General features: G+C 37.1%; 1 protein-coding gene across 1 annotated transcript; it reads left to right on the plus strand.

Annotated features, from left to right (window-relative positions):
* The first annotated feature begins 335 nt into the window (after positions 1-335).
* Or4k51 (olfactory receptor family 4 subfamily K member 51) lies at positions 336-1,274 on the plus strand. Its single transcript, NM_001000609.1, has one exon. The coding sequence runs from the start codon at positions 336-338 to the stop codon at positions 1,272-1,274; it is 939 nt and encodes a 312-aa protein (NP_001000609.1).
* Positions 1,275-14,856: the final 13,582 nt, after the last annotated feature.

Genomic DNA, 14,856 nt, shown 5'->3' on the forward strand with positions numbered 1-14,856 from the left:
TCAAGTTGCTCTCCTGTTTCCTCATTCATCCCTGCAAGAAGAACTTCATGATAGAGCATGTATATGGCAGTCACATCTAATGCTTCTCTTCTTAGAGAGTTGCACTTGGGCTCATTAACTTTCACTTTGGGCAGTGATGTTTCTGAAATGTGACAAAGAGTCCACTTTATGTTTTTCTATTTTAGGTATAGATGCTAACTTTCAATGTGAATGTCAGATTTGTCTAGTGAAGTCATTGTCCATGTAGTTGATGAACAATTCTTTGTCTGTAGTCAGTATCCATCTAATTAATTTTTCCTTGCCTGCAGGTTATTTCTAAAGACACACTAAATAAAATGAATGGAGGTAATCAGTCTCTGGTATCAGAATTTGTGCTTTTGGGTCTTTCCCAATCACAGAATCTTCAGGTCTTACTCTTCATAATATTTTTGATGGTTTATCTGCTCATTCTATCTGGAAATACTATTGTCATGTTCTTAATCATCACTGACAAGAATCTTCATTCTCCCATGTACTTCTTTTTGGCCAACCTGTCCTTTGTTGATATGTGGCTTTCCTCAGCCACCACTCCTAAGATGATTACAGATTTTCTCAAAGAACCAAAGATCATTTCTTTTGCAGGCTGCATGTCCCAGGTCTTCTTTGACCATTGTGTTGGTGCAGTAGAGATGCTGCTGCTGGTGGTGATGGCTTATGACCGCTATGTGGCCATCTGCAAACCCCTCCACTACTTCACTATTATGAACCTGAAGCGATGCACTGGATTAGTGTTCACTTCCTGGGCAATTGCCTTTGTGCATGCCATGAGTCAGCTTTTGGCAGTTGTGAAACTGCCTCTCTGTGGTCACATGGAAATTGACAGTTTCTTCTGTGACATACCACTTATAATCAAGCTAGCTTGTATGGATTCCCATATTTTGGATATTTACATGAATATTGACTGTGGGTTTGTGGTTGTAACCTGCTTTATTTTGTTGCTCATCTCCTATACATATATTCTTCTCACTGTTCGCCAGAGCTCTAAAGCTGGTGCATCTAAGGCTCTGTCCACATGCACTGCACATATCACAGTGGTGTTGATCTTTTTTGTGCCCTGTATCTTCATCTATGTGTGGCCCCTCAGTATCACCTGGTTCGACAAATTTCTTGCTGTATTTTATACTGTTTTTGCACCTCTCCTAAATCCAGCCATTTATACACTGAGAAATAAAGAAATGAAAAATGCTCTAAAGAAGTTAAAAAACCATTTTATGAATGATAAGGGAAATACTTAAGACCAAGAAAATTCATTGTAAATATTTCAAATTGACAATTCACTGAAATTAGTACAAACTTTATAATTTGGGAATTAAGTTTATTATGTACAATTAATTACAATATTTGCATATGCAATATGCTCAATAAAATTCTAGAGATTAAACATTTTATTCGTATACAACATTTTAAATTATTTCTGATTTTGTTAAATTGCCTTACTCCTGGGAAAATTACTGAACTAATTATTACAGCTTTGATAATTTAAAATAAGATAAATGCATTTTAGGCAAAGAGGTAGCATATTTTGTACAATTCAATTAAATGTTTCTCTAATGTCAAAAATATATTATTTTTACCTTATTCAAGATTCCTCCCAAAACCCTAAGAGAGGAATATAAAATTTTTAAAGTATAAAACAAGGAATAAACTATACACTAATAGCACTGAACTTTCTATACTGTATATTTTATTGTCTTAATGACAATGACATATTTTTATAGAGAAACCTAATTCTGATGTTCTCAATCACCTGAATCTCAAGAATTAAAATTCATTTCTAAATTATCATTTATTATTTCAATAAACTCATGAACTATAATCTTTCTGAGACAGTGACCATGAACTTCTTTGCTAATTTCTTTCATAATGAAATACTTCTTATAGTTATATAAATAATTCAAAAAAACTGAGAGGAGATAAATCATTTTATACAATGTTAACATTCATTTGTGAATAAAAATTTAAATATATTTTTTGATATTTAAAACATTTTTACATTGTTATATACTTATAATGTGCATGGTAATAAGATACAATGCATTTTTTATTTCTCAAGATATGAAGTCAAAAATAATATATACCCTTTTTTCTTTTGATATAAGGGAAAATACAACAGTATGGTAAAATAAACAAAATATATTTATGATTGCTAGCTGCCTGTTTAACACTATAGTGTGTTTTTATGACAAATTCATTTATTATTTTCTTCAATTAAATTGTATTTTTATCCCTCTCAAACTTGATGACAAGCAATAACTCTTACTTCTATACATTTTTAATTTTTTTATTATTCTCTCATATATTGCATCCTGAACTCAGTTTACCCTCCCTCCTATCCCTCTAGCTTCCCCTCGAATATCTTCTATTCCCCAAATTCATTGTCCCTTCACCTCTTCTCAGAAAAGAGGCCTCCCAGGGATTTAGCCAAGTTCATCTATTATTATCTCAAATAGTTGAATAATTGAAGACTTAGAAAAAACTATTAAATTTTTTGGTAACAAAAACTTGAATTTTTCTATAGTTGAAGGATGCAGAAAATATTTTTCCAACAGTTTTCATTAGTTAAATGTTATTGAACAATTTACTAAGCTCATAACTTTAATAGCTCCTACTAAATAAAATGCCAGAAAATTCAAATTGTTTTTACATGATTTACATATCATGGTTCACATTCTATTTTTCCAACGGTATGATTTGTGAATAATTCTGCTATGCATTATGAAATGGAGATATAAGTATATTTTGGCACATAAATAACAATAAATAACATTCAGATGTACATTTGATTGCCTCTATTTTAGCTAGAGTGTCTATTGATACTGATAGGCATAAGTGGCACTTTCAGGAAGCTGGCCTTATTGGAGTAGGTGTGTCACTGTGGGCATGGGCATTAGCTGCCTGGAAATCAGTCTTCTACTAGTTGCCTTCAGATGAAGATGTAGAACTCTCAGATCCTCCTGTTGTATACCCTCCTGCATGCTGCCATGTTCCCACCTTGATGATAATTTTTAGATACATCTGTTCTCATCTGGCATTCCAACAACATCCTCAAAAAATGATCTGTGTTCCCTCGTGTGAGCAGACTGTAATTCCAAATGGAAAACAGTTGTCTAGCCCATGATAACCAAACCATTCTTATACAAGTATGCTCATCTTACTTGACAAATCAGTCTTGTATCATGCAAAGTTTAGTGATTGCTTATACCCATGTTTTCCTTTCCCTCCAAGTAGCCTGAATAACTTCTGGTACTGTTAAAGCTAGCCAGAAGGAAGTTTCCTATGATCCTAGAAAACAGACTATTTTTCATTTATTTATTTTTCTCTCAAATAATCCATCTTGACTGCACTCTTCCCTTCTTTCCCTTCCTTCCCTTCATTCCTTTCCTATCCTCCTACCAGTTCAATACCTACCTCTTCTCTCACCCAGAGTTACTCCTCCTCCCTTTCCATTCAAAAAAGAGCAGAAAAGGCCACCTGTGATATCAACCAAAACATGGCATAACAAGACACAATAAAACTAAGCCCAAATCCTCATATCAAGGCTGGACAAGACAACCCAGTAAGAGCAAAACCTTCCACCAGGCAAAAAGAGTCAGAGACATCCCCACTCCCACTGTTAGGAGACTCATAAAAACCCCAAGCTAAACAACCACAGCATTTGTTTACACATGTAGCACAGATCCATTAAAGCTCCATGATGGCTATTGTTGCTTCATTCTCTGTGATTCTTTATGAGTCCTGCTTAGTTCACTCTATGATCCATGTTCTCCTGGTGATCTTGACAACTCTGACACCTATAATCCTTCCTCCCCATCTTCTGTGGGTTTTTGTGACTGTAGGTCTCTGCAATTGCTACCAGCAAATGCCAGAGGAAGCCTCTGTGATGAAGATTAGGCTAGCCACTGTACTATGAGCACAGCAAAATATCATTAGGGATCATTTTATTGGCTTTATCTTTTGCCAGTCGTGTTTGGTTTTATCCTAGGTCTCTGAGCCATTCAGCTTTCACTGTCTGGCTCTCCAGGCAGTGTCAGGCATGTTCTCCCTCTAGTGGCTTGGGCCTCAAGTTAGACCAGTCATTAGTTGACCACTTTCGCAAGCTCTGGGGCACCTTTACCCCAGCACATCTTGTAGATGGGGCATGTTGTGGGTTGACAGTTTTATGGTTGGGTTGGTCTTCCAGTTCTACCACTAAGAGGACTGCTTACAGAAGATGACTGGCTTAAGCTCTATATCTTCCTTTCCTAGGACTCCTCCTACTTTCCTAGGACTTCCTAACTACAATGGTTTGTAAATCCTTGCCCAGGGGAGTGACACTCTTAGGAGGTTGGCATTATTAGAGTAGGTGTGTGACTGTGGGCATGGACTTAAGACCCCCACCTAGCTGCCTGGAAATCAGTCTTCCACTAGCTGCCCTCAGACAAAGATGTAGAACTCTCAGCTCCTCCTGCTCCATGCCTGCCTGCATGCTGCCATGTTCCCACCTTGATGATAATGAACTGGTCCTGTAAGTCAGCCCCAATTAAATGTTGTCCTTTATAAAATTTGCCTTGGTCATGGTATCTATTTAGAGTAGTGAAACCCTAACTAAGAGAGAAGTTAGTACCAGGGGCTGGGTTATTGCTGTGGTAGGGCTGACTATGCTTTCATTTGGAAGAATGTGGATTTTGGAACTTTGGATTTGGAAAGTGGTAATGCAATAAATGGAGCTTAATGGGCCATCCTAGTAGTAATATGGAAGACTTTGTTGCTGAGAGTAATTTTAATGGTGCAGACCAAGAGGTTTCTGAGGAGAATATGTTCAGCATGTTGCATAGAAACTATTTTTTGTATTAATTTGGTGAAGAATGTGGTTGCTTTTTTGTCCTTGTCTGAAGAGTCTATCTGAGGCTAAGCTAAAGGGATTAATGCTAATTACATTGACAAGGGAAGTCTCAAAAAAGCCCAACAGAGACTTTGTTCTTTGATTAAGTCTCATGAACAGCATTTTGAACAAGCATAGCAAGCTTAGAAGTGGAAAAAATCAAAATATATGGTTTGAGTATTATAGGGGCACCAGGACGAGAAATGGAGCTGAATCCTGTATTCTAAGAGATATCTAATTAAAGGGAGTAGGATTTGGGGGTGGGGGGCAAGATCCTACCCAGCTAAATTTAGATCCAAGCATAGTGGTACACACCTTTAATCCCAGGAAACAGGCATGCAGATATCTGAGTTCAAGGTCAATCTACAGAGCAAGATCCAGGACAGCCAAGTTTATGCAGTGAAGGAGGTGGGAAACAGAAAGCAAGCAATAATGTAATAGGACAAGGGGGTTATGTTCCAGTTCCTACAAGCAGCAGAACTCAGCAGCTTCAGCCATGTGGCTCTGGCTTTACAGTGAAAAGTAAGAGAGACTTCTGGGACAATTGATGGTGGTTAGCTGGAACTAAGAAATTAGCTATGATGAAAAAGAGACCAGCATAACTAAGGTGAAATCTTCTGGGAAGTTTTTTTCTGAGATCATAAAGAAGCTGTGTTTCAGAGGTAGCCAAGATTGTACATCATGCTGCAGCTAGACTTGGTAATGTGTGAGAGTTACCCAAATGATACTGGTTCTGAAGGCATGAAGAGGTCATGAAGAACAGATGAGACTTGACACTGTGAGAGGTCATGAATGGCCACTAGTTAAGGTGCAGCTTTGATTACAGTTGATGGCCCAGGACTGAAGGTGTCATATAAAGGGTTGAGGCTTGGGACTATGAAGAGAGGTTATGAGAGGTTATTGGTGAAGCCTAATTATAGTGAAGACCCCAGTGTATTAGAAATACTAATACAAGTGATGTATTAGTACAAGAAATAGTACCAAGTAATGATCATGAAGAACAGCAGTGGCAGTGGGGTGGATCAACCTGAACTGAGTGCTACAGAGGGCAGATCTGGAGAAGTGATACTGAAATAGCCAGAGTTGGGGGTCAATCTAAGGCCAGTGGTAAAGTTCCAGCACAAACCTCTAAACACAAAGACCCCCTCCCTTCCAGGGCGTAGTCAGGTCCCAGAGCAACTGCAAGCCAAAATGTCAAACAAAGCCACCTGTAACTCCCAGCTGTCTCCCCTGGAAAGTACAGAATGGTCCACTGATCCCAAGTCAGCTTGGAGGTCACTTTGCCCCATCAATAATACTGAGCATAGTTACCAATTGTTTGAATTCTCCCCCAATTGTTTGATTGGTATATAACTCCCTGTCAGAGTCTGCTAGGGATCATCTTCCCTTGAAGTGAGAGGACCCTAGCATGTCAAAATTAAATTCCTATTGTCATTGCATCAATCACTGCCTCTGTGAGTCTCATTCAAGAGGTCCTGGAACACCTCACAACACCAGCCCTATGAAGGAGCCCAGAAGATCATGTGTGAATCCCAGACATTGAAATGAGATGCTGTAATATTAAAGCTGCCTTGGAGAGCACAAGGTGTTCATGATAACAGAGCTGTGGTCTATCTTCTGAGAAAAGCTGATAATAGAAAGTAGAACCAACCAAGGAGAAGTTTGTTGAGGTCAACACAGATGAAAAAGGATGAAGATCGTGTTGACATCAGACATGGAGATTCAGAGTTTGGAGTTTGTCCATCTGGTTTCCTGGCTTGCTTTGGGGATTACAGTTAATTGATTGGATAAATCTCAAAAGAGACATCAAACTATGGACTTTTAACATTGTTGAGACTCCTATAGACTATGGGAAATTTGGGAGTTGGACTAAATGTACTTTTTTATTATACTGTGGCTAGATTTGGCCCCCATAGTCTCATGTGTTTGAACAAACCTATTGGGGCCAAGGAGTAGAATGTAATGATGTAATGGTTTATATATGCTTGCCCCAGGGAGTGACACTATTAGGAGGTATGGCCTTATTGGAATAGGTGGTTATGGGTTATGGCCATAACTGTGGTTATGGGCTTAAGACCACTACCCTAAACACTTAGAATTCAGTCTTCCAACATTAGCCTTCAGATAAAGATATAGAACTAGTTAGTTTTCCACTATCAGCCTTCAGATAAAGATATAGAACTCTCAGCTCCTGTACCATACCTGCCTGCATTCTGCCATGGCCCTGCATTAATGATTATGGACTGAACCTCTGAACCTGTAAACCAGTCCCAATTAAATGTTGTCATTTATCAGACTTGCTTGGTCATGGTGTCTGTTCACAGAAGTAAAACCCTAACTAAGATAACAACTTTCACTGCATTTGGTTGACATATCACCCCCAAAATGCCCACCTGTTCAGTCTTTCCCCATATTTTCTCCCTCAATTGCTTCTTTTACCTTGAATCCACTCACAATAGCTATTCTATTTCTTCTTCCCAAGGAGATCCATGCATCACCCCTTGAGCCACCCTTATTACTTAGCCTCTCTGGCTGATTATCATTTATTTAACAGCTATTATCAATTTATAAGCGAGCGCATAACATGTTTGTCTGGAATACCCTACTGAGTCTGGGTTACTTTGCTTGTGATAATTTTTTTCTAGTTCCATTCATTTGCCAGCTAATTTCTGATTCAAATGATGTCATTTTTTCTAACAACTGAGTAATACTCCATTGTGTAAACATACCACATGTTCTTCCTTCATTCTTTGGTTGAGAAACATCTAGGTTGTTACCAGTTCCTGGCTATTATGAATAAAGCTGCTATGAACATAGTTGAGCAAGTTTCCTTATGACAGGACTAAGCATCTCTTGGGTGTATGTCCAAGAGTTAAAAAACTAAGTATTGAGGTAGACCAATTCTTAGTTTTCTGAGGACTCCTATATTGATTCCATAGTGGGTATACAAGGTTTTACTCTCACCAGCAATGGAGAAGTGTTCCTCTTGCTCCATATTCCTCACCAACATGAGCTGTCACTTGTAATTTTAGTCTTAGCCATTCTGACAAGTGTTAGATGGTGTGTTAATCAGGGTTCTATAGAGTCGCAAACCTTATGGAATATCTCTATATATTAAGGGAATTTATTATAATGACTTACAGTCTGCAGTCCCACTAGGCCAACAATGGGCAACTGTGAATGAAAAGTTCAAGAGCCTAGTATTTCTCAGTCCCGTGAAGCTAGTAGTTTCATCTGGTCTTTTGTATAAGCTGGAATCTTGACAAAGTAGATTTGAACAGATGTGCTGGTAAGTAAGTGCAAGCATGTAAAGATGGGTAATTCTCCTTCTTTAAAAGGGAAACAAGAATACCCTTGGCAGGGAATAGGGAGGCAAAGTTTAGAATAGAGGCAGAAGGAACACCCATTCAGGGCCAGCCCCACATGTGGCCCATACATATACAGCCACCAAACTAGATAAGATGGATGAAGCAAAGAAGTGCAGGACAACAGGAACCGGATGTAGATCTCTCCTGAGAGACACAGCCAGAATACAGCAAATACAGAGGCGAATGCCAGCAGCAAACCACTGAACTGAGAATGGGACCCCAGTTGAAGGAATCAAAGAAACGACTGGAAGAGCTTGAAGGGGCTCAAGACCCAATATGAACAACAATTCCAGCCAACCAGAGTTTCCAGGGACTAAGTCACTACCCAAAGAATATACACAGACTGACCCTGGGCTCCAACCTTATAGGTAGCAACAAATAGCCTAGTAAGATCACCAGTGGAAGGGGAAGCCCTTGATCCTGCTAGGACTGAACCCCAGTGAACGTGATTGTTGGGGGGAGGGTGGCAATGGGGGGAGGATGGGGAGGGGAACACCCACAGAGAAGGGGAGGGGGAGGGGCTAGGGGGATGTTGGCTGGGAAACCAAGAAGGGGAATAACAATCGAAATGTAAATAAGAAATACTCAAGTTAATAAAGATGGGAAAAAAAGAAATATCAAATGACAAATGCCTGCTAGAAAGGAAACAAAAAGGATTTAAGTCAATGGTTTCAACTTCTATCCTGAAAGTTGAAAATAAGAGGAGAAAATTAAATGCCACATGAAATAGAAGAAATCAAATAATAATGATCTGTATAGAAACTAGTGAAATAAAACAAAAGGGAAAATAAATGAAACTAAAAACTAATTCTTTGCAAAGATCAATAGTATTGATCAAATTTACCTAATGTAATTAGGGAAAAATGAACAAACATTGAAAATAAGGAATGAAAGGATTGTATCACATACATATTCTAGAAAATTTAAAAGCATAATTGATTTTGGCTAGTAAATTTTTTCAATAATTTAAACAATATTGATAAAATTGACAATTTGCTTAATAACACTAAATACTAGAGGTCACTAAAGAACAGATAACCTGAATGGATGCACACACACACACACACACACACACACACACACACACACACACACGAGCAGTGATAGAGAGAGAGAGAGAAAGGAAGGGAGACTGAGAGAATGTAATTTAAATATAAAAAGGGTTAAATATTTCTACCCCTTATATTTGCAGTCATTCTGCATCATTTACTTATTCATTCTGCTTGACTAAATTACATTAAACTGTTAAAGCTCGACAACTAGTTTTACTACTCTCCTGGAACTTATCATTTGTTTATGTTATATACTTTGTCACTCTCTGCCTTATGTTTTTGACCTTAATCATTTGTTTGTTTGCTTGACATACAATATTAGCTTCTCAAACAGTGTTTGTTATCCTTAAGGGAACTGGCATCCTTTCTGTGATCTTTTTCATAGACTCTGTACCTTGCAGGATACAAAGCAGACATAAAATTTTTTTTTCTGTTTCCACTGAGAACAAATATACTGTAGTTTATAATGCCTGAATAACATGCATTTACTATTGATCAAAATTTAGGTTGTTTGAGTTATGAAAGCCTCTTCATAAAAACATCTCTGAAACCATAATGAATATTTCACTATTTCCCAAAGTTATATTAACACCCCCAATCCTATGTTATCTCTGGATAATTCAAAGGAAATCAGCATACATCAATCCATCATATTTCATCCAATACAGCTACATCAAGATAGCTTTTATATTTCTCTTTTGCTTTCTACTTAACTTTCTTTCCCATATTTTGTCTTGAAAAAGGATAGTTTATGTATATGAAATAGTTAATTTTATCACCATCAATAATAATTAGGAAAAATAGGAAACAACAAATTAAATTACAGTGAGATACAAAGACACAGAGAAATGTGTTTGAAGGGGATACTGATGATATTTATATGCAGAGGACCTAAATAACAAAAGTATAAGTGTGCATAAGGATATAGATAAGTATAACTGGTAAAAATGGAAGAAATATGTATATAGGGAGAATCATGTGTCTCTGTTTATTTGTGTGGATCCATGTACACATGTATATTCATACATATGAATATCAGAGGTCAAATTTGGGAGTCATTTCTGAAGGCCCATTCACCTTGTATTTTGAGAAATCATTTGTCACTGTCCCAGAGCAATGTCCTATGCTGGCTATCCAGCAAACCCTTGGAATACATCATGCACACTACCACTAGTAGCTTTTCTACCTTGCTTCTCTGAATCAAGCTAATATCCTCACTCTTCCATTGTAAGAACTATACTATGTAAGATATCTACCAAGTCTCCAAGATTTTTAAAACTTCAATTTGATATAATTATATGAAATGTTTCTTTAATGTTCAAATAAAATCTATAACAAAGGAAAAAAGGATGGGTAATTCTTCCTTCTTTCAATGTCTTTATGTAGGCAGAAGATGTGGCCCAAATTAAAGATGTGCATCACTGCCCCTGGATTTGGAACTTGCTTTGTTTCAGTCTGGCCTTGAACTCAGATATGTACTTGCCTCAATCTTCTGGAATCAAAGGTGTTCACTACCTTGCCTGGGCCTAAACTTTTCGTGGACACTATGCTTCAAGATCTCCATGTCAAGACCCCAGTCAGGAGCCTCTATCTTCCAGGCTCAGATCTGGATCACAGGTGTGCCCTCCATTTCTGGATTGTAGTTCATTCCAGATGTAGTCAAGTCAACAACGAGGAATAGGCATCACAGATGGAATGTCAAAATAGTTTTGATTTGCATTTTACTGATGGCAAAAAATGTTGCATGTTTCTTTATTTCTTAACCATTTGAAACTCCTCCATTGAGAATTCTTTGTTTAGATATGTACCCTATTTTAAATTGGATTATTTCATTTGTTAATATCTAGTTTATTGCATTCTTTTTATATTTGGATATTAGCCCTCTGTCAGATGTTGAGTTGGTGATAAACTTTTCCCATTGTGTAGTCTCACAGAAAGCAAACTATATTGATGACAAAAAAAAGTCTAAAGAAAAATAAAAAAGACAAAAAGTCTATACTTTTTGTGATTATGTTTTTGAATGAATATAAAAGGAATCTACTCCCTGAAAAACTGGAAAGTTGGCAAATGATTGTTTCTCCCAACAGGAACAACCAACAAGAGAATTCAGTAATGGAATGTTGAGTCTACAGTACGTTTTATTCTTGTGGCATATAAATATCTTCTCAGATAAAAACAAGTCATATATTGTGCTATGTAATAGGGGTGGGTCCTGAGAGGACAAAAAAACAACATTTTCTTCTACAAGAGGGATTGTGTAGAAACAACAAAAGGCTACTAAGGAAACATTTGGTTTTCAGCCCCTCTATATTGTAAAACTTAAAACTGACCAATAACATGCCATACTTAATAGCCTGATATACAGCTATGGTTCCCTGAGAGAAGGATATGAATACAAACGCCAATGTACATAACATAATGATAACTTAGTAGAACATGTCAAGGTTGTAGAAAAGAAAAAATAGGAAAACAAAATATTAATTAAATAAATATCCCCTTAATCATAAAAGTTTTCCAATGAAAGCATATGCCTCTCCTCTACTGTAGGCTTCCATATCTCTTCTCAAGTATACTTGAGTGCAATCATTTTCCCTCAACAACCCTATCATCTGACTTTTAAGAATCTAGAAGTGTATTTTTCCAAAATATAACAGCCACATAAAAATATTTTTAAGGGGTTGGGGATTTGGCTCAGTGGTAGAGCGCTTGCCTAGCAACCGCAAGGCCCTGGGTTCGGTCCTCAGCTCCGAAAAAAAAAAAAAAAAAAGAAGATAAAAAAATATATTTTTAAAACATGATAATATAAGGAATACTCTTGAAAAAGATAATCTGTTTCAAATGGGGCAGCTTTATCAAATGCCTTCCCTCCAAGGGTCATGTGGAAGAGAGGATATGAATATTTTAATAAATAGGTCCTGAATATCTACAAGAAAAAGTGGTGTTTGCCAGACATGGCAAGAGTACAGAACATATGAGCTCATAGTTGTTTAATTCCATTCATGAAGACATTTATAAGATCATATTGGGCAAAATCCCAGCATGGTTTGGGGAGCAGCTCATGAAGAACAACAACAAATAGCTCAGGAGCTGTAGACAGTGATGGCTTTCATGAAAGGGGCAATCAGTTTTATTCAGGAATGCAGAAACATGAGACACTGCCCATGCTATGCAGACCTATGCACATACCAAAAAAATCAAGTGGACACAATGTGTTTTTAAAATAGGAAAGCATAAAATTTGGAGGGAAAAGTGGGGGGCAGGGGAGGTAATACCAGAAGAATTGAAGAAGAGGGAAAATGGAGTGTGTATATCAAAATATAGTACAAATAAGTAACCAATTCTCAGAATTCCTTCTATGAAGCCATTATTACACTTATATCTAAACCACACAAAGATTCAAGAAAAATGCAAAAATAATAAGATTCTCACAAACCGAATCCAAGAATACAAGAAAATGATGATATATCATGATCAAGTAGACTTCAAACAAGTGATGCAGATAGGCTACAGCTGGTCTTCAATAACAATAAGGGAAGAATGCCCACATATACACGGAAGTTGAACAAAGCTCTACTCAATGATAACCTGGTCAAGGAAGAAATAAAGAAAGAAATGAAACACTTCTTAGAATTTAATGAAAAAGAAGGTACAACATACCCAAACTTATGGGACACAATGAAAGCTGTGCTAAGAAGAAAACTCATAGATGAGTGTCTGCAGAAAGAAACAAGAGAGAGCATATATCAGCAGCTTGACAGCACACCTTAAAGGTCTAGAATAAAAAGAAGCAAATACACCCAGGAGTAGAAGAAGGCAGGAAATAAATAAACTCAGAGCTGAAATCAACCAAGTAGAAACAAAGAGGATTATAAAAAAGAATCAACAGAACCAAAAGCTGATTCTTTAAGAAAATCAACAAAATAGATAAACCCTTAGCCAGACTAACCAGAGGACACAGAGAGTGTGTCCAAATTAAGAAAATCAGAAATAAAAAGGGAGACATACTACAGCATCAGAGGAAATTCAAAAATCATCAGATTCTACTACAAAAGCCTATATTCAACAAAACTTGAAAAATCTGGATGAAATAGACAATTTCCTAGACAGATACCAGGTACCAAAGTTAAATCAGGAACAGATAAACCGTTTAAACAATCCTATAACTCCTAAAGAAATAGAAGCAGTCATTAAAGGTCTCCCAACCAAATAGAGCACAGGTCCAGATGGGTTCAGTGCAGAATTCTATCAGACCTTCATAGAAGACCTCATACCAATACTATCCAAATTATTCCACAAAATTGAAACAGATGGAGCACTACCGAATTCCATGTAGAAGCCAAAATTACACTTATACTTAAACAACACAAAGCCCAACAAAAAAAGAGAACTTCAGACCAATTTCCCTTATGAATACTGATGCAAAAATACTCAATAAAATTCTTGCAAACCAAATCCAAGGGCACATCAAAACAATCATCCATCATGATCAATTTTCTTCATCTCAGGCATGCAAGGATGGTTTAATATACGGGAAATATACCATCAACATAATCTATTGTATAAACAAACTGAAAGAACAAAACCACATGATCATTTCATTAGAGGCTGAGAAAGCATTTGACAAAATTCAACACCCCTTCCTGATAAAAGTCCTGGAAAGAATAGGAATTCAAGGCCCATACCTAAACATAATAAAAGCCATATATAGCAAACCAGAAGCTGATATTAAACTAAATGGAGAGAAACTTGAAGCAATCCCACTAAAATCAGGGACTAGACAAGGCTGCCCACTCTCACCCTACTTATTCAATATAGTTCTCAAAGTCCTAGCCAGAGCAATCAGACAACAAAAGGAGATCAAAAGATAGAGATTGGAAAGGAAGAAGTCAAAATATCACTATGTGCACACGATATTATTGTATAATTAAGCGATCCCAAAAGTTCCACTGGAGAACTGCTAAACCTAATAAGCACCTTCAGCAAAGTGGCTAGGTATAAAATTAACTCAAATAAATAAGGAGCCTTCCTCTACACAAATGAGAAACAAGCCGCGAAAGAAATTAGGGAAACGACACCCTTCATAATAGACCCAAACAATATAAAGTACCTCGGTGTGACTTTAACCAAGCAAGTAAAAGATCTGTACAATAAGAACTTCAAGACTCTGAAGAAAGAAATTGAAAAAGACCTCAGAAGATGGAAAGATCTCCCATGCTCATGGATTGGCAGGATTAATATAGTAAAAATGGCCATTTTACCAAAAGCGATCTACAGATTCAACGCAATCCCCATCAAAATACCAATCCAATTCTTCAAAGAGTTAGACAGAACAATTTGCAAATTCACCTGGAATAAGAAAAAACCCAGGATAGCTAAAACTATCCTCAACAATAAAAGGACTTCAGGGGGAATCACTATCCCTGAACTCAAGCAGTATTACAAAGCAATAGTGATAAAAAACTGCATGGTATTGGTACAGAGACAGAGAGATAGACCAATGGAACAGAACTGAAGACCCAGAAATGAACCCACACAC

Source organism: Rattus norvegicus, chromosome 3, assembly GCF_036323735.1.
Source record: "Rattus norvegicus strain BN/NHsdMcwi chromosome 3, GRCr8, whole genome shotgun sequence".
Taxonomy (NCBI): domain Eukaryota; kingdom Metazoa; phylum Chordata; class Mammalia; order Rodentia; family Muridae; genus Rattus; species Rattus norvegicus.

Excerpts from the sequence above, each read along its gene's own strand:
- Or4k51 (NM_001000609.1), top strand. The coding sequence starts at position 336 with ATGAATGGAGGTAATCAGTCTCTGGTATCAGAATTTGTGCTTTTGGGT.